Source organism: Vipera ursinii, assembly GCF_947247035.1.
Source record: "Vipera ursinii genome assembly, chromosome: 2".
NCBI lineage: Eukaryota > Metazoa > Chordata > Lepidosauria > Squamata > Viperidae > Vipera > Vipera ursinii.
Genome location: NC_139513.1, coordinates 86751048 through 86778666, shown reverse-complemented (window position 1 = coordinate 86778666; position 27619 = coordinate 86751048). Strand labels below are relative to the sequence as shown.

At 37.2% G+C, this 27619-nt stretch overlaps 1 protein-coding gene across 1 annotated transcript in view; it reads left to right on the top strand.

Moving 5' to 3' along the window:
- Nucleotides 1-1221: 1221 nt before the first annotated feature.
- Nucleotides 1222-27619, top strand: part of SLC25A48 (solute carrier family 25 member 48) — a gene marked incomplete at its 3' end in the record, with an annotated part of 29345 nt that continues 2947 nt past the window's right edge. The window contains exons 1-6 of the mRNA XM_083351467.1: nt 1222-1258; nt 6439-6482; nt 13311-13382; nt 18672-18924; nt 20391-20648; nt 23251-23384. Of these exons, the coding sequence (XP_083207593.1) occupies nt 18693-18924; nt 20391-20648; nt 23251-23384 (624 nt within the window). The 5' untranslated portion in view covers nt 1222-1258; nt 6439-6482; nt 13311-13382; nt 18672-18692. The remainder of the gene's footprint in view (nt 1259-6438; nt 6483-13310; nt 13383-18671; nt 18925-20390; nt 20649-23250; nt 23385-27619) is intronic.

Here is a 27619-nt window from a genome sequence, read left to right as displayed (position 1 = left end):
TGAACCCATTATTATTTAACCCAACTTGTCTTAATACAGCTTTTTTTTCTTTCAGTTCCTATGAAAGCACTATTAAAATATCACATCTTCTCAATGTTTTCGCTACATCTTCCATTACACAACAACTCTTCTTTTCATCTCTCTCTCCCCCCCCCATCCTTTCACTTTCTTGGTGATTCTCAAAAGCTGCTTTAAAGGATCCTCAATTCAACAGAACAGTTTTAAAGAATGAAGGCTCACTCTTTTCTAATAGCAGATGCTGTTCCATCAGGTGATAAACGTCGTTCTATTTCAGGGGTGTCAAACTCAATTTCATTGAGGGCCGCATCAGCATTGCGGTTGCCCTCAGGGGGCCGGGTGGGTATGGCCAGGGTGGGCGTGGCCTACTGGGTGGGCGTGGCTAGAGTGCGTATGGCCTACTGAGTGGGCGTGGCCAGCTCTACATCGTTCACATCAAGGGTGCCTATGGGGGGCCTGGGCAGGAGTGGGACAGATCTGAGGGTCTCTGGCAGAAGGAGGGTCTCTGGGCCAGGGCCAAGACAGTGGGGGCCATTCCCTCACTGTTTCCAGGATGGCTTCGCGGGCCGCATGAAACCACTTCGCGGGCCGGATCCGGGCCCCGGGCCTTGTGTTTGACATGTCTGATCTATTTCATCGATTGTAAATTTATTCTAAGGAGGAGTATCATACAGCTTTCAGGTTATAATAGCTTTTCATCACCATTCTTCTAAAATACTGTAGTCACTTGGATGCTTTCACTCTGAACAATTTAGTTTCCACATATACAATTTTGGTTTGGTTTGGTTTGGTTACAGACCAAATATACAAGACATAAAGAGTTCATTATTTTCTATGTTGACCATAGATTAGCTATCTGCCTTTAATTAGTAACATGCTAGAGTGACTTCTGGAACCTGTGGTTCTGATTGTACTGTCCCTTTAAGCTTTGTGACTATGAGGTCACTTTGTGCTTTGAAGGCACTTTTGCAGGGAAGAGAGACAGAGACTGGAATCGAGTTGTTTGAGTTCTGAGGCTGTTGAAAGTTGTCAAAGAAACCACTGCTCTGCAGTCATAACAGGACAAAAAAAAATACAGATTTAAAAGAGGCACATTGAGAACTCTCTTCTGTTGCTTGCCTGGTGCTGAAGGAGATGAATGTAACCGCATCACCCAAGACTAAAACTGAACAGGACTGCTTAAGATATGGTAAAACGGGCAGCTTTCAGTTGGATGATTTTATAGCTGGATGGGTAGGAGGTAAGTGATTCATGTGGGAATAATATGATAATACAACAAAGGAGCATTAAAAAGGGGCTCGAATTTTTAGCTGGATGATAAACCGTTCTGAATTTAACAGTTTGCACACATAGTTCAGTGCATTTCTCAGCCATTTGTATGGTTCTGTGAGTATAATTTACCCAATTAATGAAGAAAACATCTTTTGAAGTAAGCAGTAATTGCTTGTTATGAACATTCAGTCCTGTGATCTTTCAAAGGTACTAGATCCATAAATCACAAGTATGGTTCAGGAGAGGAAAACACAAACAAACAGGATTAAGTTTAATTGAAAGTTACTCAGGTTCCTTCCCCATTTTACTCATGCCTCTAATAAAGATTCAACAGAGATCTCCTAATAAATTGAGCTGTGGAGTCAGATCCTGATGCTTAGACAGCTGGTCTAATATTGGCCAATCGGAAACCTCCTTACAGCCACTCCTTTCACGAACTGTTGGTTTGACTAGAGATCAAGATAAGAAAATGTGGACAAATACCAACATTATCTGTCTTTTTCACTACTGGTCCCCAACCTATTGACAAACTAATGCTCTTACGGATTCAAATACTCCAAACTCCATAACTCCTGGAGAATAACAACAGAGTGATCACCTGGCAATCACAATTCATCTTCTGTAGTTCAGGTCTGTATCGAAGGAAGAATTACAAGGCATATGTATATCCATTATATGATCTCCCGGCCATATACTCATCTATTATGAAGTACATTCCTTTGAAGATAAGGTTATAAATGCACGTAGCAAGCAGCATATATAAGTGACAGTTCCTAAATTCCCAAGTTATATCATGGTTATTACATAACAGAAAAAGATACGTTTGTTGCATATTTACAGATTGTACAGATTGTAACTTTTTGATCTTAACATACAATACTCAGAGTATTAATAGAATAGTTAATTCAAAAAGTAATACTACAGGATAACATGCCATGATTAAGGCATTTTCAATTTGGAAATCCATCCTGTAAAGATGTTTCACCTATGATGCATGGTAAGCTATATACTGGGTGATTCTGATAAGTTTAATTTGTTTATAGTCAATTTTTAATAACTTTCCTTTATCATTTTAGTTTAGTTTCAGTATATGAACTTTTTTTTAAAAAAAAAGACTATTTGCAACATTAGATTCAATGGGGACTGTAAAGTTTTACTCCTCCACATACAGTACAGATGTCTTCAGTTTCATATTCAACAAACATTTAACATTGCACGGTGGTGCAGGTTGAGAATTATGAGACTCTTAAATTGTGATTTGGAATACACTTCTATTTTTCAGTTATACACATCCCCTTCTGTTATCAGTGATTCAGGGGAGATTTTTGCATAATTGGATCCATACACATATGGAACAATTAAAGGTATTTGCAGAATGCTCAAATGGAGTGGCATCCATGGGATAGAGATTTTTTGGAAAATCCCATTATTTCCATGGAATGGTCATAATATTAGTATTCCTGGTGACTAAATGTGAATTGAAATTCCCTTTTACTACATTTAGAAATAGGAGACATGGGTAACTTTATGACCAATCCTTGGATTTATGACCTTTACAGATCAATAAAGCAAAGGAAATCTAAAGTAAGATCATAAACACAATTGCAGTTTCATTTAGTGACTGCTTTGGTTAAGAACTGAGTTGCTGGTCCCATTTGTGGTCACTAAACAAGGACTACCTGTAATGTTAAGTTAAAATTATCTAATACTATCTATACATCTTGCTGAGTTATAGCAACCTTTTATAATATCTGCTTTTCTGTTATTTATTTAGCCTTGGTTTTAATATTATGGTCTAACAATTCCATTTTTTCCAGGACTTCTATTTTCTAGTGAGTTAACTACCCTACTTTTAGTCCTGACTCTATTTACTATGTTTTCTCAATGTCTGCATATTTTTTTTCTCTTCAACTCAGAATTATACATTGGCATCACCCATGGAGTATATTGAGTTTCAATGGAGTATATATAAAAAGTAAAGTTGTACATGGTGACATGATAAATATGTCTCTGCATAGTTTCCATTACTTGATGAACTTGCTCCCTTAATAAAATAAATCTTGAGGGAGAGACAATTATTATCACATGTACTTGAATAAAGTTTATATAAAAAATATATGGTCTTGTTCACTTGACTGTCTCTTAATCTTCTCACCTGAGAATTATTGCATCTTGTCAAACATGCTTGATGTCACAGGTTATCCTTTGTTCTTTAAACTAACACTAGAAAATAGTAATTTGTGCTCTTTAGCTATAAAGTCTGATATTAAGATCTTGTCAGTGTAATTTAAATGACCAATGCAAGACTCACAGTGACTTATTCTAAACCCCTAGGTGAAAACCCAAGGCTTGCCTCATGATCAGTTGGCTTGTGGCTTCATGATAGCAAGCACTGTAACTCATTCTTTAACAGTCCCTGCAAGAAAACTTCTTATAAATTGCCAATTGCCTTTGGTTGCAATTTATATAGGGTTCTAGCAGAACTTGCCAGACTGTACTTGGGTTTGACTGCAGTGAATGTAGAAGATAATTGAGAGAGAAATCTGGAGTGATGATAGTCTTAGCAAATGAAAAATTACTATTTTTCTATTTCTTCTATTCATTAAGCAGATGTCCCATATACAAGTATGGAAAGTAGGCTCTCTTGCTTTTGGGAGGAAGAAGAAAATGTTTGCATTTTCTGACTCAAGCTATATTACACACAGCAGTCTCAACTGTTCCTGATCTGTGTTTATGCTGGTTTAACTTTAAACTGCTTCAAGACAATCCTGTCTATCTGAGATACTTTGTCAACATTTTATTTATTTATTGAGATTTCTATTTTGAAAGGCAATCAGCCCAGACAGCAGGTTACCATGCCCTTCCATTATACCAGGGCTCCCCAAACCTTGTGAATTTAAGACTTGTGGACTTCAGTTCTCAGAATTCCGCAGCCAGTCAAGTCGCCAAGTCTGGAGACCCCACACAGTGTTAAAATACATATACAAGCAGGCATAACAACTGGTCTGGTGTTAGTCCCTGCTTATCTGGGTATTAGTTGTTGGAGAGAATGTATTGTGGTTTATTTCCTTCTTAGGTGTTTATTGTCTCTTTTGAATGGTGTGTAAATGTGATATAATATCTTGTTTTTATTTGTTGGGCTACTATGTCTTCTGACTTACTTAATATGTTTTGTAGGACTTTAGTTGGTTTGTGTCCTACAATGATACTTTGTGGTTGTATAATCTGTTGCTAGTTTCTAAGATGTTTTAAATGTATGGCAATGTTACCTTTTTCATAGCTCGTGTTAGTTGTGCTATAGAGGGTTGAGAGGTCAGTCATTTTCTGATGAAGTTGTGTACTATCCACTTTGTTGGAAGATGTTGTATAGGTCTGTTTCCTTTTTTCTGGTGTTCTGGGTTGCTTCTAGGGAAATCCTGGAAGTTCAGACAAATCAGCCATCAAGCAGGGATTATCACCAGACAAACAATCAAGAACAATACAATATTCTAATCAATGAACCGCCAAGGAGAAAACCACACCACCACCAATGATGGCTGGGCAAGCTACTATATATAAACAGGAAGCAAGCCCCACATTCATAAGTACTGATGATGTTATCTAGTTGACTAATGAAACATCTGCAACCAAACCTGTCAATCTAGACAGATCACATTTCTTAATATCTGGTGACTCCTTGGACAATAATACTGTCAAGTTGCAAAATGCTGTAGAATGAATACTTTGGAAAATGTAAATGACCTATCACCTTTCCAATTCTTTTCCAGTAGAGATAGCAACTGTTACACTGATGAGTCATTAACAGCAAATGTCATTTACTTATATTGCCAGAAATAAACATCTCTTTTTTAGAACATGCCTTATGATAGAAATGTGTCTACCTTGAGGGTTATCCTTAATATTATACAATAAACATACTATGTTCCCATACTAAAAAATCACTAGGCGGTTATAGATCAGATTCAAGGTCAAGGTCAAGGTTCCCCCGCACATGCGTGCTAGTCGTTTCCAACTCTAGGGGCCGGTGCTCATCTCCGTTTCAGAGCCGAAGAGCCAGCGCTTGTCCGAGGACGTCTCCGTGGTCATGTGGCCGGCATGACTAGACATCAAAGGCGCACAGAACGCTGTTACCTTCCCACCGTAGTGGTCCCTATTTTTCTACTTGCATTTTTACGTGCTTTCGAACTGCTAGGTTGGCAGAAGCTGGGACGAGTAACAGGCGCTCGCTCTGTTACGTTCTTTAATTAAAATTATGGGTAGTCATTTCTAAGGTTTGGTAATAGATTAAACATTATCCAGCAAATTACCTGAATCATGAATCCAAGAAAAGAAAATTTAAAGAACAAGTTAAATTAAGCAATGGAATTTTACTTAGGAAACCTTCCTGCAGTGAATTCAAATTTGCCATTTGTCCCTGATCATCGGAGTGGCTCTCCAAATGAGCACTGGAGGTAGCAGAGAATGTAGGTGGGGAGAAAGAATCAGTGAAAATAATTTTCTTCCTTGTTCCAAAGTTAGGTAGCTGAAGCCAGCATCTAATTTTTTTTAAATTTTCAAATTATGTTGAGTAGCTAAATTGCAATTCCTTCTTAAAGTCATGCTTTGTGCAAAGTTTCTGAATCTGGTTACTGACACTGTTATTGAACCCTCCAGAATAAATAAAAAAAATCAATATATTTTTGGCAAGCAGAGTCATAAAGACAACATAACAAGAAGAAATGAGCTCACACGGGCCTTATAAGCCATGTCTTCCTCCACAATAGTAACTTCTGCTTCTTTATTTTATAAATAAAATTATTATTATTATTATTATTATTATTATTATTATTATTATTATTATTATTATTACTATTACTATTATTATTATTATTATTATTATTATTATTATTATTATTATTATTATTATTATTTTCTATTCCTTAGAGCTAAGGTGGAAACTACTGCTTGGGAACTGACTTGCAGTGGCTCCTCTGTGCTTCTCTACTGGCCATCTATGGCTCCCATTGTTTCATAGGTCACATAATTCTGACAGTGGGAGCTGAACAAGGAAGAATTGTAACTAGTTATGCTGGCCATTGATAGAAAAATGCTCTTTTGTTGTTGTTTTCTTTTTCATGAAACTCTTTTAATTATTACTTTAAATTACAGGAGCTGCAGGTGTTATCGTGGGACATCCTTTGGACACAGTAAAGGTTAGCGTATGTATGTGTATATTTAATGCATTCTTACACATCTAAATAAATCATTTAGCACTAGGGAGAATGGAGATATTTTCTCTGGAAGGGTATATTTTGTGTGATTAACATAACCAAAAAATATTTCCGTCCTGGTTTAATTATAGAGCACATTCATAAAGCTCATGTGTAGTATCTGATTGCTACTTTTAGGTGGATTGGGGGGAATCTGCTACTAAGGTAAATACTTAGGACTATTTTAAAAAATACTGACAATGCAGAGTACAGATAAGCCCAGAGTGATCTTATCTAGAAAATTAATAACCCTTTATTGCCCCCTTTCTGCCAAGGGGATTACATTTGTGTTATATTGAAACTGGGATTTTTATTTGGAAGGTTATGTCTTTTGGGAGGTTATTGTAGTTATGTGAAACTTTTTTTTACACTAGTAGTTATAATTTAAATATACCCATGAAGACGTTGCCTTCTGAATAAGTATATTCCATCAGAGTTCAGATTCCTGATTTAGCACCCTGTTACCAACAGTTTATTTGGATGTATTATGGTACAACTGAAGAATCACTTTGGTGCATTTGGATGGCATAGCAAATTAGAAGGAAACTTTTATTAATGTGGGAATAAGTCCTGAGATTGTAACAAGCAGTTTATTTTCTTCCTTCATGGCCTCATACACTTCGTGGTGCACACTGATACAATATGTAACAATTACTAGGTTCCCATGAATAGGATTGCAGTTCTGTATGCTTGGGGGATTTTAAAGACAAAAGTGCCAAAGTACAGTGTTTGGTTGAATGCTCCCCTTTCCTGAAATAACTGTGCCAAAAAACTAATCACATTTGTGTATTTACAATTTGCTGTGCTGTCCGTGAATTTGTCTGGAAGTGAGTATTGAAGGAATATGTGCTTTCCAGTTCTGCCAAATGGATGGCTTTACTGTCATTGCTGGTAGCGCGTGCTAGGAGTCAACAATAGACCTTGTGGGAACATTTTTGCTACGTTTCCTACTTTTGCTTGGGCACAGCCAAGAAACAAGCCACACATCGTTCAATACAACTGTCAAGCTGGCCCCTTCTTTACTATTGGATCTTGATGCAGCTTGGGAATGGCAACTAGGCAGCTTTGTTCCATTTCCAAATCAGCAAGGGAAAGGGAAAGATCTTAAAGAGTGAATTAAGAAACAGAGTCATAGACTAATTCAGTACTTACTGATTAAGTAGCAAAGGTGCATCCTGAGGAATAAGGGAATGAGAGCAGAGAGCTGTGCTGAATAGCTCAGTGTATTTGAATGTGGATTATGTCCTAGTACAGCAAGTCTCCTCAAATCAACAAATAAGGCATAGAGACCATGCTCAAAGTGAGTACTTTGACTCTTTGCAAAACTTTGAGCTCAGTTAGAAACATGCCAGATTTCAATAAACAAGAAAATAACATGATGGTCAGTGAATGAGAAGAATTTGGAAAGCATTTTATGTATAACCTGGATTATAACATTGCTACACTGGATTGGTTTTGAAGTTGGATGAGTGAATGGGGTGTCGTGGTTTCAGAGTTATTGGGCTGTTGATCTTATGAATAACAAACCTGCTTCCTAAAAAAATGTACTGCTTTTTTTTGGCATAGACCACAGTACAGTAGTTAATGTTTACATTTCTTTTAGGGCATTGGCAAATACCCTATACAGACATTCTGCGAAATATTCCTCTCCCACAAAAAAAAAAAAAAAGGTGGAGGTGATACTTTTTTTTACTTTTTCCAATATGTTGTCATTGCAAAAGCAGCAGTACACAAATAACATTGATCACTAATTAGTCAAGTTGGTGCCAGTCTCTGTCTATGCCTAAACCCAGACCACCCACTCTGAGCAGCGAAGCCCCTTGGCACTGTTTCTCCTCCTTTGTTGCTGAGGTTTCCTGGCTGCTTCTCTTTTTCAGATATCTGGATAGCAAGAAAGGCATAGCCCACATACATTCTCCTTTATAATGGAAGATGGGGGTTCAGGGATAGGGCAACAAACTGAGTGAAAACAAAGGGAGACAAGTTTGCTTTGTAGCTCTCCAATATCTCAAGCTGTTTGACTGCCTAGTACATTTTTCTTATCACTACTGACCTCCAGCTAGTAAGACTTATTAATGGATTTTTTCTCCATAAATACATTGGGGTATTTCTTGATAAGATCCAGACATTTGTATGTTTAAAACAACCATCTATACTGTCTGTCTGTCTATCATCTAACGTCATCTTTTTTCTTCTTTCAAGGAACTCATTAAGTTTATATCAAATTTGCTTATCAGAAGAGCTATCGAGGTCCAAAATACTGCATGTATTTTGATTAGTATGGTGATACACCTCAGTATAGATAACTGTGAAGTTTACATGACATTTTTGTACCTATCACAGTGATACAATGGTCTAGATGTAGAGGGAGAGATAGAAGCTTACAGGCTTTGCAATGGCTGCTAGTAAGTGATTTTGCTGAGAAAACGACTTTTTTTTTCTTTCCCACAATTTATCCAAGGAGGCTAAAATACTTAGGCCTCCTTTTTATCCCCACAATAATTCTCTAAGATAAATTAGGCTGAGAGTTGGTGATGAGCCCAAACTCACCAAAAGAGTTTTATGGCTGAATAGAAACTTGAACTGGGTCTCCTATTCTAAATCAAACTTTTCTAAAATAGCCAATTTTGCACTCATTGAAAGGATCAGCCCTAACTTGCAATTATTTGCCACTCAGAGTAAGGAATTTGTTTTCAGAATGTCCCAGGATAAATGATTCTTGACCACAGAGGTCAGGGAGACATTCTGATAATGAAACTTCTGTCCAACCCTTCCAGGCTCAATTTCAGACAATATTATTGTGAGCTGTCCCTAATACTGCAGAAACTAGGATGCTTAAGAGAGAGAGAGAGACTTTGATGCCAGCCAATCTTCTCTTCAGTAAGAAAAAGGGAACAAAACATTCTGGCAGTATTCTGCTTGCTGAGTGGCATTTCTTCAGCCTCTGTGCTATAATCCTTGCTGATATGTCAGGAGTGTTTCCTTTCAAACCAGTGCCCCATGGGAAGATGTAACTTGGGGAGCCAGATTCTCCACCAGGAGTACAGACCGCTTCTCATTCTCATTATTGCTGTTCTGCAAAAGAAATAGGGATAATATGCATTTGCAAGAATGTCAGTCATAGCAAATAATCTGATTGGTAGGGCTCATGTGCATTCTATCTGCAAGTCTGATTGGTAGGGCTCAGAATAGAATGGCAGACCTGGAAGGGACCTTGGAGGTCTTCTAGTCCAACCCTCTGCTTAGGCAGGAAACCCAATACCATTTCAGACAAATGGTTATCCCGTCTCTTCTTAAAGACTTCCAGTGTTGGAGCACTTGTTTGCATTCTATTTGCAAATCTGATTGGTAGGGCTCATTGCACACTACTATTGGGTTGAAATATTAATCTGCAAGCACTTCAAGATTTTTAATATGATTCTTGTGATTAAGAAGACTTCTGTTATTTATAGCTGTACTATAACTTTATATAGTGCAGAACAGATATCTAGCAGAACAGATTTTTCTCCCCCCACTTATGTTGGCTTTATAAACTTCCACCTGGCACCGTTTTTATTTTTCCAGCCCTCATTGACTCTGTTTTCATTTGCATTAGTTCATATTTAAATTAGGACAATAGTGATAGTAAACATTTCTTTGCATTACAAATAAAATCAAACATGGTATTCAAGCATATTATCAATTCAAACTATGAGGTGTGGCATACTAAAGCAATTAATGAAAGAATGGGAGATGAATTTCTCATAATTTCTCATGCCCAAGATGGCGGACGTGCTTGGCTGAGCTTCACGGAGAGCTCCAGCTATTTCGGCGTCCTTGGAGTTTTTGGAGTCCGAAGGGTCTGCAGAGGTGTTTTTTTCCTCTGTGCTGGGGTCTGGTGAGTTGAAAGATCCAGGAAGAGAGATGGTCGGCACCTTCGTTGGTGATGCAGTCCTCCGTTTCGAACTGTGAGCTCCAGCATTTTTTCAGAGGCCCTCTGTGGAGTCGGGAGGCGCCGCGGCTTGGAGGGCTCTGAGCAGCTGATCTGATGGGTTTGGGGTTTGGGTTTGGGTTTTAACATAGCTTTTAATTACTGTATTATATCGGGCATAATTATTTAATCTTTTTAACTTTTGTATTTTGATATTTATTGCCCTGTACACCACCCTGAGTCCTTTGGGAGAAGGGCGGTATAAAAATTTAATAAATAATAATAATTTAATAAATAATAATAATAAACACTTTACCTGCATTTCTTTTGATAATGTAGCCCACTCAGCAGCATTTGATTCTTATCTTTTCCTTTTGTGTGAGGGCACATTTTATTTTTTACCCAAATAAGGCAATTATTCTTGTTCAGTTTTGAAATGAGCTGTTTAGAAGTGCTTTCTATTCTTCCTTTCAAACCATGAATCAATACATTAAATAGCACTAATTTTGGCACAGGGCTTTGGTGTGATTCCTTGTTAGAGCTCTTGGACATGAGCAAAACTCAACAGCAAAGCATAAGATTTACCAACAAAAAGTTGCATGTTTGGTCTCAGATTATGGCTGGGTAAGACTCGTAGCTAGAGATCCCCTGCTAGTTACTATAAAAAGTAGTGAGTTGATAAAATTACTCTTGTTTATCATTAGGTGCATCAATATCTGTTTTTGATCCATCATAATTTCTACCATTAGAAATTAGTTGGGAAAACAGTGATCAAGTTCAATACAAATCATTTCCAATAGGAGCAATCATAATTTGCAGTTATGTAGTGGATAATACATGTGGTATGTTGCCTAAAGCAGATACCCCACGGGGATTTTTACTTGGGCTTTTATAAAATTCCAGAAATCTATGTCTTGTCTTGATTTTATTAAATGGATTTTTATAATAAACAATAAATGGAATGTTTTTTCCTCAACTGAATTTTAGGAATAGTGGATTACAGTAGAGATTATCAAGTGTCGGCAATGTGCATAGAGTGTGAATAATTGTATAGAATCATAGGATTGGAAAAGTCCTTGGATGTCTTCTAGTCCAACACCTTGCCCAAGACAGGAGTCCTTGGACGAATGGTGTCCAGTCCTGATTGTCCAGTACAGAGATGACCACCTAATTTCAGATCATCAGATTTTTGCTAGGAAACTGTTTCTATAAAATTTAATTAAATGTAATTAATCCAGATATTCTATGCAGAAGGGTAATCTATGGAGTTCCCAAAACCTATAGATTCTACAAAATTCTACATTGCAGAAGTGACATTGTTTTACTCTGCATTGTTAACAAGCAGAGATACTTAGCAATCGTAAGACATGTTTAAGCGTAATATTTACGAGAGCTGGACAGATTATTCTGAATCAAGTGTGCATAAAGAAGTTAAGAAGATAATAATCATAAATCAGGTAAATTTGTATAACACTCAGGGTTCATGTTTTTCATTTGGACTTCAGTAAGGCATTTGATAAAGTAGATCACAACCTACTACTTGATAAGATAGAAAAATGTGGGTTAGATAGCATCACCACCAGCTGGATTCGTAGCTGGCTGACAGGCTGTACTCAGCGTGTGGTCCTCAATGGAACCGCATCTACATGGAAGGAAGTGTGTAGTGGGGTGCCCCAGGGCTCTGTTCTGGGCCCAGTGCTCTTCAATATCTTCATTAACGATTTGAGGGGATAGATGGGGAACTCATCAAATTTGCAGACGACACCAAGCTGGCAGGAATAGCCAATACTCCAGAAGATAGGCTTAAGATACAGAAGGTTCTGGACAGACTCGAACACTGGGCACTATCTAACAAAATGAAATTCAATGGTGAAAAAAGTAAGGTTCTACATTTAGGCAGGAAAAATCAAATGCATAGGTATAGTATAGGTGGTACCTTGCTCAATAGTAGTAACTGTGAGAGGGATCTCGGAGTCTTAGTAGACAATCACTTCAATATGAGCCAGCAGTGTGCTGCAGCTGCCAAAAAAGCCAACACAGTGCTAGGCTGCATTAACAGAGGGACAGAATCAAGATCAAGTGAAGTACTAATACCACTTTACAATGCTTTTGTAAGGCCACACCTGGAATACTGCATCCAGTTTTGGTCACCACGATGTAAAAAAGATGTTGAGACTCTAGAAAGGGTACAGAGAAGAGCAAAAAAGATGATTGGGGGGCTGGAGGCTAAAACATATAGGGAACGGTTGCTGGAATTGGGTATGGGTAGTTTAATGAAGAGAAGGGTGAGGGGTGACATGATAGCAGTGTTCCAATATCTCAGGGGCTGCCACAAAGAAGAAGGAGTCAAGCTATTCTCCAAAGCACCTGAAAGCAGGACAAGAAGCAACGGATGGAAACTAGTCAAGGAGAGAAGCAACCTAGGAGAAACTTCCTGACAGTTAGAACAATTAACCAGTGGAACAACCTGCCTCCAGAGGTGGTGAATGCTCCAACACTGGAGGTTTTTAAGAAGAGACTGGACAGCCATTTGCCTGAAATGGTATAGGGTTTCCTGCCTGAGCAGGGGGTTGGACTAGATGACCTCCAAGGTCCCTTCCAACTTTATTTATTATTATTATTATTATTATTATTATTATTATTATTATTATTATTATTATTATTATTTGCAGAGTATGCTGAGAGTGAAGATTAAGCAGTTATATGCACTTGTTATCTTTGGCAGACACTTGATAAAATGCACGTTTTCTTGTTTTCTCCTCTTTTGAAACAAAGCATAGATTGGGGTAAAATACAAGCGCTCCTTGTTTGTGAAATGTGAGCTCTCAGTAATTGCATTTCATAACTGTATTCTTCTGTAGACTCGCTTACAAGCTGGGCAAGGCTATGGAAACACATTTAACTGCATCCGCACTATATACAAAAATGAAGCTGTAAGTATGTTCTTGTGTCTGAAATATACCTGTACAGAGAACAAGGGTAGTTTTTGAGGTGCATTAATTTACAAGCTTTGTCTCCAGACAAATAATATTCAACTGGGAATTAGATTCCTTTAAACCAGTATCACTTGTACAAATCTTTAATGCTGGGATTTCAAAACTATGACAGGAATACAGTCATCTAAAAGGTTCAAAGAAAGCTTCAACTAAAATTCTATGTCATGGTTATTACCATCTTTACTGCTCCCTATATTAATGGAATACTTCACCTATTAGTATTTTCATCAACAGATTTATGTACTGATGGCACATCAGTGTTCAGACCATGTAGTAAGAACACCCAAATTTGATTTTGATTTGCTATTTTGCTTGTATATTGTCTGTCAAGTAAAACATTTATGGCTTTCAAAATCTTTGTGATGACAAGTGCAATCTAGGTAAATCATCCATGAAATTTTTTTTTTATATTGACACTTTCTTCCCCCCAAAAAACCTTTCTTAATTAATGTGGACTTGAAGATATATTGATATTGGGCACTTATATCACACCTTGTTTACATCCATTAGGATTTCTGAATGCCCAAAACACATGAAGGAGTGAAGTATACTATGCTTCTTTATTAATATTTTTGATATTTACTCATTCCTCATTCTCTAGGAAACTCATGTAGTTTTACTATGTATTCTAATTCCACGAGTATTTTATGTAATATAAAATGAGTATTCTATGATGGTATAAAAATACAGTAAGACGAGCAATCTTTAATTACAACTGTAAGAGAGATTAAGACCAGTTGATGGATTAGTAGGATTTTGAACAGTGTTTTCTCAGCTCTCTTTTGAAATTCTTACTCATGCAGTAAGTACTCTGGCATGCATTTTGCAGTGCTGACTGTGGGCTCTCCCAGACAGGTGTAGTTCTAATCAAAGGAACATGTTTCTCCTCCACACACCACTATTGCTGGCTGCAAGCACTCTTTCATGTTTCAGCTTTCTCCTGCTTTAGTTACAATAAAGGTAAAGGTTCCCCCGCACATGTGTGCCAGTCGTTTCCAACTCTAAGGGCCGGTGCTCATCTCCATTTCAAAGCCGAAGAGCCAGCACTTGTCCGAGGACGTCTCCGTGGTCATGTGGCTGGCATGACTAGACGCCAAAGGCGCATGGAACGCTGTTACCTTTCCACCATAGTGGTCCCTACTTTTCTACTTGCATTTTTATGAGCTTTCAAACTGCTAGGTTGACAGAAGCTGGGACGAGTAACAGGTGCTCACTGTTACGCGGCACTCGGGATTCGACCCGCCAAACTGCCGACCTTCTGATCGACAAGCTCAGCGTGCCTTTTTTAGTTACAATAGTTTTGGTCAAATCATGCAACTGAAGCGGAAGGAAAATAGAATCCACTCAAAGATATTAATTATAATGGTGTATGTGGAGCTGTGATGGTGCAGTGGTTAGAATGCAATACTGCAGGCTAACTCTGCCCACAGCCTGGAGTTTGACCATGATGGGGCTCAAGGTTGACTCAGCCTTCCATCCTTCCAAGGTTGGTAAAATGTGGACCCAGGTTGTTGGGGGCAATATGCTGACTCTGCTTATAGAGGGCTGTAGAGCACTATGAAGCAATATAAATCTAAGTGCTGTTGCTAAGTGATATGTGTCTGTGGAATAAGGTCACATCTGGAAGGCTCCTAACCTTTCTTCACTATTGGCTAACTAGTATTTTAGAACAAGAATCACAAACTTATTGTACAGCTGAAGAGCATCCCAAAGATCTTCATTATTTTCTGAGGCAGTCTGCTCTACCATAAACAGTTGAGAATGCTAGAAAGATTATTTCTAAACTTAAGCTGAATTACCTCATTTGAAAATCAGGGGCAGCAAATAAATTCATTCTATCATCCATGATTTCTTGCTTCAGATATTAAGATACCTATATTAGCAATCCTTAACAATCTCTTGAATATACAAAACACAATCAAGCTATCCACATAAGGTAAACTCCACACACTGTAGTTTAATAGTTAAATATACAAATTTATCCTCTTTCATATCATAAACATTTATAAAACATTTCCCTTTCCAGTTTAGAAATATCACACAATATACCTATTGTGTTTTTGTCTTCATTTTATGCAAAAGTCAGACTTGCTGTTAAAAGGGGAATTGAAAGCCTTTTATTTTACCTTAAATAGAACAATAACTATTACTTGTCCATACATTCTATCCATGTCTCGTTCCCCCCTCGATATTAAAATGCATCTTTTTCATTCTTTTTTCTTTTACTCTTAGAGTATCTCATATAACTAAGCTCACTCTGAGTTGAAACTCTTCTGACATGCTCTATATGTTTCTGCTATCAGATTTTCTTAATTTTAGGTAGTTTGTTCTTCCTCACTGGAATGGAATTGTGTCTTCAGTATGTACTATATAATTGTTTGGTTGACTGATATATTTTTCTGCTTGAACAATAAGAAAAAAAGGAAAAGCTCATCAAAACAAAATTAAAACATAGAAAAATAAAAGAAGTATAAACATGAAAGTAAACAAACAAAAGTTTCCCTATGAAGTTATCCTGAGAAAATGTCCCATGAAAAACAATGGAAAGAACTAGGAATATTCAGTTTTGAGAAGATTGTGAGGAACTTAATAACATGCTCTGAATATCTGGAAGAATGTCACATAGAAGACATTGAACATCTATGTTCTTTCAGAGCATAAAACATGGAATATATTATCCAATTAAATGCCAGAAGACAAATTCTTAGAAGTAAAATCAATTCCCCATAAAGAAGTGGACTCCCCTTTACTAATCAGTTCAAGTAGAGGCTAGTCATCCTTCTGATGGTGTTACTTTAATTTGGACTCTGCTTTCAGCAGGCAGCTGGACTTGATGGCTTAAATTGCCCCTTCTAATTCCATGATCCATGCTTCAGTGAGTTTGGCTTCTAAAGATACAATCTGCTTTTCATTACTGAGACTGCCATTCTTTCTGAAAGTTTGGAAATCTGGCACAATATGGCATCATTTTGCATTTCTTAGTGATCTTTGGTATTCTACAGTACTCTATTGGCATAATTTATTGAAATACTCAAATCGTGCTTTTAGGTGTATATACATCAACATCAGATTATAACATTAACCCTCTCTTTCCAACTGACCTATTCTTTTTTAACATGTCATATGATATTATAAGATCCAATTTCTGCATTCAATTTCTACATGTCATCCTACCATCTTTCTGTAATTATTACTGATGTATTTATAAACCATTCATCTTATTTCAAGCACATTGCATGCAGCTGGGTAGAGGAGAGGTGCTGGAAACCACATTTGTTGATTTTTCTTGCATTTTGGGAGTTCTTCCACTGTGACTCTGGTTTCACACGTTTCACTTTCCAACATTTGGAATCATGCAGGGATAGTTTTTGGACTTTCATTGCTCACTTGATCAGCTCGCAAAATTCACGCCAAACGTATTTTTCTGCTCCTTGTAAGGGACAATTCTTCTTATGGTACATATTCTTCATCACAAAAACACAAACACATCCAAGAAACAAAACTTTTTCAAACAATATTATTTGTGGAGTCCTCCACTCCGATGTTCCCGTCATCTTAGAATATGGCTATAATGGTATATTAAAAACCTAAGATAAAGTGACATTCTGGCCATTCTTATCGATTAAGATCATACCCTCCTTGACAATTTATTCAGATTTTTTTTTTGTTAGTAAAAGACTGAAAAACTCTACTTTAACTAGGTGGCTATAAATTAGGTTTTAAGGTAAAGCAATCCAGTAGCTGAGATCTCTGTAACCTTGTTCTGTTCTCTTTCAATAAATCTTATTAAAAGAAACTCTGGGAGAATCTTGCTTTCTATAAAAGTGGATTGCCAAGAGCTTGACAGTGGCTTTCGACAAGAATGTCAAAGAATATGATTTCTGGAGTACTACAAAAAGAATTCCAAAAAGAATTCAGAAAGATCTGCTAACATTTCAAGTAAGAATTCCTGATGCTTAACAAAATTAACAGAAGTCTGTTTTTGTGCTTTCCGGTTTTAATAATACCTATATATTTCTAATATATAGTATTTGTAATGCCAGAATGTTTATAGAGATAAGCATATGTATTTTTCCCCTTTCTTTTTCCCATCCACGTCCTTTGTTCTGGATCTCTTCAGAAGAAAGCACAGCTGATGAAGAGAAAAAGGAAAGTTAGAGAAGCACAAGAGAATATATGATGATGCCATATAGTACAAAACGGTAGTGACTGTTTAAAGATCATTAATATGGACAATTAGGAACATATACATTTTTCCCACCTCTGTTGTTGAAAACAACACTATACTTTCTAGCACTGAGCACCTCTCCCTAGGTGCATCAATGAGACCCTACAGAAGAATGTACATTCTGCTTTGTCATAAAAATTAATGATGTTAGGGAAGTTCTTAGATAAGTTCTACATTGATTAATAAGTTAATAGATAATCCCCCAATACAATATATCCCCCAATATAATTAGGGGATGTCTGGATGAAAACTAGAAGTTCCCTAGTGACTACATAATCTGTCTTTTTGCTAGAATCCAAGAAATCTGTTTCTTATATCCTCTATATTGTTCCTATTGTAGCTCACATTAAATTAACTCACTATAGTTTTCTATGTTTCATAAACTTTCCACTTACTTTTTGTTCTCATGAAGTCCAGCCTGTGGACAATGGAGCAGACCAGAGCAGAATTTCTTACACAACATACCATAGGCAACCTATTTCTACTAGATATAGAAAGTAACTCGGTGTTATGGTTCTACCAGTTATCAATCCCTTCAAGATCTCTCTACTCATTTACCTCTAGAAAGAAATTTCATGTCTATGTATATGAAACTGGTTTTTTTCATTTTAATATAAACAACACTTTCTGTTTCAGATGTGGGAAGAACTGTAATTGATCAATTCTTTTCCATTATTAAAGTGCATTGACTGCAAAATTCATCTAACATCTGCCATTAGCAATATTCAGTTCTTAGATTTTATATGTTCTGTGCCCTTCAGAGTCTCCTCTAATTTGCTAATTTAAAATCTTACTGGAGATAGAGATAAGATTTTCAAAAACTAAAAATATAAAGCAATGTCCAGAATGTGGAATACAAGTTTTCCAGCAAGAATAAAAAAGCTATTGAAAAGTTGTCATTTGGATCTTAAAGGGGCAATGACATAAAAGTTATTTAAGTTATTGGCTGCCCAGCTCCAGTGGAGTCTTATTCATATCCTATTTTACTTTTCTTGCAGGTTACTGGTTTTTTTAAGGGAATGTCTTTCCCTTTAATCAGCATTGCTGCTTATAATTCATTGGTATTTGGTGTCTTCAGCAGTACCCAAAGGCTTATTTGCCAACATCGCTATGGGAAACCTAACCATCCTCCTGCACTCACAGATATAACTTTAGCAAGCATGGTAACTGGGGCTTTCTCAGTAGGAATTGGTTGCCCAGTTGACCTAGTAAAAATAAGGCTGCAGATGCAGACACAGACTTTTCCTAAAGGTAAGTCCAGGACATACCTTTGCTTTTTATCATACCAGTTTTAAAAAACCTTCCATTTTACCACCCTGTAATTCCTTTATTTAGGGTAGAGTTGGGGCAACTGGATGGAACTAAGCATTTATTGGCCAGATGCCCTTCCTGACCTTATGTGGGTCACAGCATATAATTTTTTTTCTTTGTCCACTAGGAGAAAAACATCTGCCACTAGCCTGGATTAAACTCTCAATCTTCCGAATGGGAGGCAAGCTTCTTCATCACTAGGCTACCACACTGTTCTTTTCCCATACCAATTATGTATGATATAATGATAGGATAGGATAGGATGTAACATGTCATGATGTCATGACAGCAAACTCACAGCTTATATATTTTTATCCAAACACAAAACATGCGTCATCATTTTAATGCAACCTTATTTTGTTCTGCACATTGATTATTCCATACAATTATTCCTATAAGGCAATAACACAGCTATCTCTGAAAGAATCTCTGAATTATAGTTCATTCAGTATGAATATTTCCATATTGGGTTTAAATCACATATCATTTAAAAATATATTTACCTTAATTTAAAAATATTCACCTTTAATAGTATAATTTGAGCCACCAATAGCACTGCACAACACAAATTTTGCTGGTCCATGCCCAGATTGATAGTCTAGCATCGTTTTGCACAAAGATCACAACCAGATTTCTTTGGAAAGCAACCAAATAGAGCATGAGAGAAACAGACATGGGAAAAACAAACACACCACCACTTGAATGAGTACAACTGAAACATAAAATCAAAAGGAAAACAGTAGTTAAAAGTAATTGTAAATTAAGCAAACTTCTGATTTCATCAGATATATCACATCACTTGCAATGGGATGAAATGTGGGTGTTTGAATTCCATGAATCATTTTCCTTTTTCTAATTTGTGGTGGCACCATACTATTTTCCAAAGCACCTGAAGGCCAGACAAGGAATAACGGATGGAAACTGATCCAGGAGAGATTTAAACCTAGAAATAAGGAGAAATTTTCTGACAGTGAGAACAATCAACCAATGGAACAGTTTGCCTTCAGATGTTGTGGGAGCTTCATCACTGGAAGCTTTCAAGAAGAGATTGGACTGCCATCTGTCAGAAATGCTGTAGGGTCTCCTGCTTGGACTAGATGACCTACAAGGTCCCTTTCAACTCTGTTATTCTGTCTTCTATTTTCTATCTAGTGAACCTAGATCAAGGAAGAGCCTTAAAATAGAAGGTATCTCATCAATTCGCGATATACCCGCTGGCTACCCCAGCCCTTTGGCATGCCCTCCCCTCCTGCGATCTGAGGTATCCCTACCCTTTTAGCTTTCTGGAAGGCTGTGTAGAAATCAAAACAAATAATACTGCCTGACTCCTAAGCCAATATACACAGCAAATCTCTAAGGAATTAATTTGTATCAGACCCTGAAATCTCCTTTTACTTCCTCTCTAGCCAACTTGGAAATAAAGCACAAAGCAACTGGCGTTTCAGCACAGGCTGCCTACCGAGGTCCAATTCACTGTGTCGCTACAATTCTTCAGCAGGAAGGTTTGGCAGGACTCTTTCGAGGTACTACCGCCATGCTTCTGAGGGATGTCCCAGGATACTGCCTCTACTTTATCCCTTACGCATTGGTTTCCGTCTGGATCACTTCAGAAGAATGTCTTTCTCCCACTCCCTTTGCAGCATGGATGGCTGGTGGCATTGCAGGTATGAACCTATCTTTCTGAATGTTATTTGGCTGGGTTCACATCGTGACATTGGGCCTTAATATGGTTGGTTTGCTTTTGCATTGGAATAAATAAATGCACTGGCTATATGCTAGCATCTTGGGCAAACAAGAAAAATTCATAGTATTATTCAAAGCTCTTGGAGTAGCATTATGTAAATGCTACTTAAATTTACTTCTTAAATGAATGGCCTTTTTTATAGAAATCTATGGAAATGTGTATTTCCTCATATATATATATATATAACACAATATCTGGACTGGCTAGAGGCTGAATATCTTAGTCTCTTGCTAGTTAATTGGATGGTAGAGATTTTAAACTATAGAGCCAGATTTTATGTTAGACCTATGATTAAATGTAAAAATTCCTCCCAGTGAGGTGATGCTGAGCTTTAACTAGGTTCCCATAAGTCAATATATTTTCCTCTCTTTCCTCTTTTATACTTTTAAATATACATATGGCTTTCTTGTTTTCATTTCATTTCATTTCATTTGTTATTGTCTGAAGCATAATGGTCTTAATTACAGAAAACACTAGAAGAGCTTCAGCAAGTGTAAAGAGATAAGCTAGCATAGTCTTGTATTATCGTAGTGCTTTATAAATTCTAGTATTATTTATATCCTTTTATAGTTTTTTGTCTTTGTTTATAGCATTTATTGAGCTGTGGTGGTGCAGTGGTTAGAATGCAGTATTGCAGGCTAACTCACTGCTCACTCCAGGAGTTCGATTCTGAGTGGCTCAAGGTTGACTCAGCCTTCCATCTTTCTGAGGTCGGTAAAATGAGGACCCAGATTGTTTGGGGCAATAGGCTGACTCTGTAAACCACTTAGAGAGGGCTGTAAAGCACTATGAAGTGGTATATAAGTCTAAGTGCTATTGCTATTTAGATTATTTACTGTAAAATTTAATTGTAATTTTATAGGATCCTTTTGCATTTTATATCCGTACTTTAATAATCTTATCTTTACTTTATTCTATTATTATGAGTTTTTATTTTTATTTCTTCTTTAGCACAATTGCTATCTTATTAATTATAAACTGATCCGTGACTGGTTGGTTGAATCAGCGTTACATGAACAGAACTGAATGAAAATATAGTCTACCAAGTCACATCAGAAAATCTAGATCCAAACAAAATACCTTGATCATACTGGTGTGTACTATTCCAGTAAAGTTAGTACAGATATTCAAGGACGTTTATACTGGCAAGGATGCAAGTAGAAAATATGACATGCTGGGGATGAGATTTTGAAAAATGTTAAAATACACAATCAGATCTATTTTTCTTTTACTAGAAAAGGGGAAAGGGGAAGAAATATCTCTAAGGTCAAGGTTGTAAATCTGATTTAATGTTATCATGAAATGTATCATCACAATGTAGGTAAAAATTTTGATCTCTTTTTAAAGTCATGTATTGTTACAATTAGCTAAATTTTTAATACAGAAATGTGAAAAAAATCACAAACTTTCCTTTTTTTCCTCACAGAAAATCATGGACTTTCCTTTCTCTCTCTCTCTCTCATGTAACAATTGCTATTGAGGGATAGTAATTTCTGCTTTGTGCCATTGTAGGTTGATCTTCTAATTTATAAAATAACATTGAAACCATTTGGCTATTCTGTTCTCTCTTTTACTGTCTTCTAATTTATTTTGAATAATAGATTTTCATTGCAGTCACTATTTAATCTGTCCAATTATTCTCAAACCTTGGCACTGGCTCACATAAAAGCAAAGCCAGTTATTGGTTAACATGAATAGATTTTTCCAGCATTTCACAAGAGTAGCACAACCTAACTACATTCCTCCAAGCCAATGCTCTGTAAAAACATTCACAGAGAGAGAGCAACGTGCAAAACATAGGTTAACTTATAATGTACCGTCCATTTATCTGAAACTCTGGTGCAATTGTGTTTGAGGTGTGGGATTTTAAGATTATACCATGTTTGAGTGGCATTCATTTATTCTGAATGTAAAACATTTAGTGGTAATCTTAGACTTACAACCACAACTGAGCCTAACATTTCTGTTGCTAAGCAAGACAAATGAGTTTTGTCCCATTTTACAACCTCACTTCTCTGCAGTCATTAAATGAGTCACCTATCATCATTAAGAGATATCACATCATCACAACTTGTGAGTGTACTGCCAGTTTCTCCATTGATTGTTTGACGGAAACCAGCTGTGAAGCATACAAGTAGTGGTCACATGGCTGAGAGTCACTGCAACGGTTGCAAGTCCCGACCAACTGTGAGGTGCCCAAATGGTGATCACATGACTGTAGGGATGCTGAGATGGTTGGTTGTAAAGTTACTTTTTCAGTGCCATCATAATTTTGAATGGTTGCTAAACAGAGCAATCTTTAAGCAAGGATTACCTATAATAACATTTTGCCACTCTTTTCCCACCTTAGCAAAAATACTTCTAAGCCAAAATGTTTTGCTTTTACAAATCTCCTATCCCCCATTTTTAAGATTTCTCCAATTCCTTCATCCCAAAAGATACTAACCCAGCTACTTGGTTTCAAAAATGAATTCAAAGTTTATTGTCTATCTAATGACTAACATCTACCAATTTCTCCCTAGGAATCATATCTTGGGGAACAGCAACTCCTATGGATGTTGTGAAATGTCGTCTCCAAGCAGATGGGGTTTATTTAAACAAATACAAAGGAGTCATTGACTGTATCTATCAAAGTTACAACAATGAAGGTCTAAAAGTAAGCACTAACCTTTTGAGAATACTACATTATTGGTAACAAACTTAACATAAATAAATTATCCCAATTATAGAGGTGCATCCATGGGAAGCTGGGGAGAAACTAGGGTCAGAATGACAAAGGCACATCACATCACACCACAAACTTTAGGCATGCATGTAGAAAAAAAGTGATACAAAAATGCTACTTTCATTAGTCTGATCCCTTTACCTTCAAACCCACCAATGGATATTGATAAATATTGATATTGATACACTGAGAAAATTTCAGTAAAACCATACTATAAAATTTCTGGTCAAAATATAAGGACCAGAAATCTGGCCAGTTTCTCAGGTGTTTTTAAAAGGTAAATATACTTTATATGGATTTAATTTTATTAATGTTTTTCTACTTTATATTTCAATATTTTTATTGTAAGCTGGCTTGATGATCAAATACATAGAAACGGAGGGCATAAATTTAGTAATTTTAAAAATAGATATATAAATAGAGCAGAACTTGTAGAATAGGTCTATCAGCAGCTATGAGATCAGAAGAGCTAAATGGAATCAGCACCACTAAGAAGTCTCATTCCTTATCTCATTTGAAGCGTATTGGCACATCATGTTACTCAATTGATTCATGTAATTGCTGCAGCTCAAGCAAAATATATATTTCAAGGTTGCTCTTTCTCTCCCTCACACATTTACAGCACTTTAGAACCAAGAATATTTGCTGTAGTTTAGGGCAAATAATAGCAGACAGGGATGCAATTGAAATGCTTAGTAAAAAAAAAATGCTTGCCTGAACGGAGTCGAACACAGTCCAAGTAGCAATAATGTCGTCCATAAAGATTCCAAAAATCACAGGACCCCAAATCAATAGTTGGGTAGTCCAAGAGTTAAGAGCCACAAATAAGAAGCAACAACACAATTGAAGAGCTGGATAGCCAAATGGTTGTCTCTAACAAGGACTCAAGTACAGGAGCTAAATTTATCTGCAGCACTGGCTGCAATTACTCAGGCCTTGATTTTTGTTTCACGAGAAGTCTCATTGAGGGAAATTGTTCTGCTTGCTTCTTTATGTATTAACACCTGGGGTTTATGTCTCATCATCGGATTGCTCCATTCGAACAGGAGATGCCTGTGACTAATGAGCCTCAGTTGAATCCTGGCTTTTTGATTCCTGAGGCTGACAATGCTGAATAATCAGAATAGAGCTGGAAGGGACCTTGGAGGTCTTCCAGGTCTGCTTGAGGTCTGCTCAAGCAGGAGTCCCTAAGGGGTCCCAAGCCCCCGGACTGGTACTGGGCCGCGGCATGTCAGCAACCAGTCCGCACAAACAAGCAAAGTCCCATCCGCAAGATGCAGGCAGCACACAAAACCACACACTCTCTGGTTCATAGAAAAACCTGTCTCCACGGAACCGGTCCCTGGAGCCCAAAAGGTTTGGGACCTCTGCCCTTTATCATTCCAGACAAGTGGCCGTCCAGTCTCCTCTTAAAAACCTTGAGTGATAAAGCACCCACAATGTCTGAAGGCAAGCTGTTCCACTGGTTAATTGCCCTCACTGGTACGAAGTTTCTCCTTAATTCCAGGTTGCTTCTCTCCTTGATCAGTTTCTATCCGTTGTTTCTTCTCCTGCCCTCCGGTGCTTTGGAAAATAAGTTGACCCCGTCTTCCCTGTGGCAGCCTCTCAAACACTGGAATACTGCTAACATGTCCCCGCTAGTCCTTCTTTTCTCTAGACTGGCCATTCCCAAATCCTGCAACCGTTCTTCAGGCCTTTGATCATCTTAATTGCTCTTCTTTGCACTTTTCCCAAAGTCTCAACATCTTTTTAGTAATGTGATGACCAAAACTGGATGTAGTATTACAGATGCGGCCTTACTAAGGCTTTATAAAGTAGTACTAATACTTCATGTGATTTTGATTCTATGCCTGTTTATATAACCAAGGATGGTATTAGCTTTTTTGGCTGCTGCCGCATACTGCTGACTCATGTTTAAGTGATCGTCCACTAGGACTCCATGGTCCATCTCACAGTTACTGTTTTGAGTCAGGTTTCACCTAATCTGTATTTGTACCTTTGGTTTTTCCTGCCTAGGTGTAAAACCTTGCTTTTCTACACATTAAATGTCATTTTGTTGGATAGCTCCCATTGTTCAAGTCTATCAAGATCTTTTTGGATCCTGAGCTTGTCTTCTGAGGAGGTGGCTGTTCCTGCCAGCTTAATGTCATCTGCAAATCTGATGAGATCCCCTTTTATTCCCTCATCTAAGTCATTTATGAAGGTATTATGAAGCACAGGTTCAGGTGGAACAACATCTCCAGCGTCAAGATCAGACTCTGAATTGTAGCTTGTAACAATATATGAATTTTGAAGGTGGCAACAAAAATATAGGCAACTAAAACTAAATCAGCAGGGATGTCACAGGTGGTTTTACCCTTCTGGATTCTCTCTTTTTCTTATAACATGTTAGTAGATCAGTGGTTCCAATTCAGTCCTTTTGCTATGTTGGAAAATACCTGGAATTCTCAAGAAAGTCATCCCATTTCTGTTAGCTGAAGACTTTAATTTAATTTCATATATTAGCTCACAAAATCAGGTACAGCAATGAGGGGTGCGGGAACAGTCCATTAGGGGTCTTCCTCCTATGCAGGCAGCCACCAGTATTTTGAGTATTATGGTTCATGGAGATAGTTGGTACCACAAAATATGATTCTCATCAAGAATGGAATGTGCATCACTCTGAATCCTTGCCCAGCAACCCCAAGAAGTACTGGAGGTAGATCGGGGCTGTTTTGGGTTGTTTCCAAAGCATGATTTGCACAACCCTTTATTGAAGCAACACACCTTTTCAAAGCTTTATACAGTTATAAATAGAAAAGCCTGATGATTAGATGTCTGAAGCAAAGCAATAAAGTATGGTGAGCATAATTCTATTTGGTTTTTTGATGTTACTAACAGAAATAAGTCTCTTTTTTGTCCAAATAGCAAAATAAGATTTTTCTATTAGGATGCGTATCATTTTCCAATATCATTTTCCCTTGACTTTTTCTTTCTGCAATTAGTTGAAGTAACTGATATTTCTCATGGCATATATGTCCCAAATATATTCCAGTTTCCTTTTTTTATGATATCCATAAATTACAAATTCTTTGCCCATTTTTTGAGGTAGTGCCTCATTTTGAATACATTCAACTATGGCATTTCAAATTTTTTTTTATTTTTAATTCCATTTATATCCCGCCCTTCTCCGAAGACTCAGGGCGGCTTACAAGCTTAGCAGTATCCTTCATTCTATGTATATGCCTGCTTATTAGGGCTTTCACACACACACACCCAAGTGGCATTATTACAAAGTCAGCTTAATTGCCCCCAACAATCTGGGTCCTCATTTTACCTACCTCGGAAGGATGGAAGGCTGAGTCAACCTTGAGCCTGGTGGGATGCGAACCTGCACTAATTGCAGGCAGCTGGTGTTACTTAAGGAGGCATTAGCCCACTGCTCCACCAAGGCTCTTTAATCCATAAATCCAAGACCTCTATTCTGCTGATAGCATCAGTTGGCAAGACCTTGTACAATTTATCAATGGAATTATAGTCTTAAGTCCCAAAAGTTAAATAAATTGACTTATTTTTCAAAACGTTATTCTTGTCTGTTCAGTCCTGCTCCATCTAGTCAATCTTGCTATGAACCCATTTATAATTCAAAATACAACTCAGACATTTATACTGTCACTCTCCACACTTATTTTTCTGCAGGCATAGTAGTTGGTTCAACAGACATACTGAGTGTCAATATAAATTTACATAGAAAATCTCAGTGCTTGTCTCGGTCATCACATTATATCAATTTAAGTATATCAATCTTGCTGTTATATCTCCATGGGCATTTCCAAAGCCAGTTTCTCACTGCCTGCAGGCATTCACAAGATTGTTTAATCTTGTTTTTTGTGGAAGAATGCCATTTCCCTGCTAGATGAATTGTAACATGGAATGTGATAGACTGTTTATTTAAAATAACATGATTGTACCTGTTTGGAAGTCAATGGCCTTGGAAAAGTTAATTTTGAATGGATGGATGGATGATCTTCACCATTCAAGGGCCTTCTGGATTTCTTGGATTAAACATTCTAGAAATCCTTTTTCAGCATGCTTACTTCGGAATTCTAAGTAGTGAAAATGACTAGGTTGACTAAAGTTGTACCTGAAAATACAGCTGCCTCCTCCTGAATTTCCACTGGAGGGAG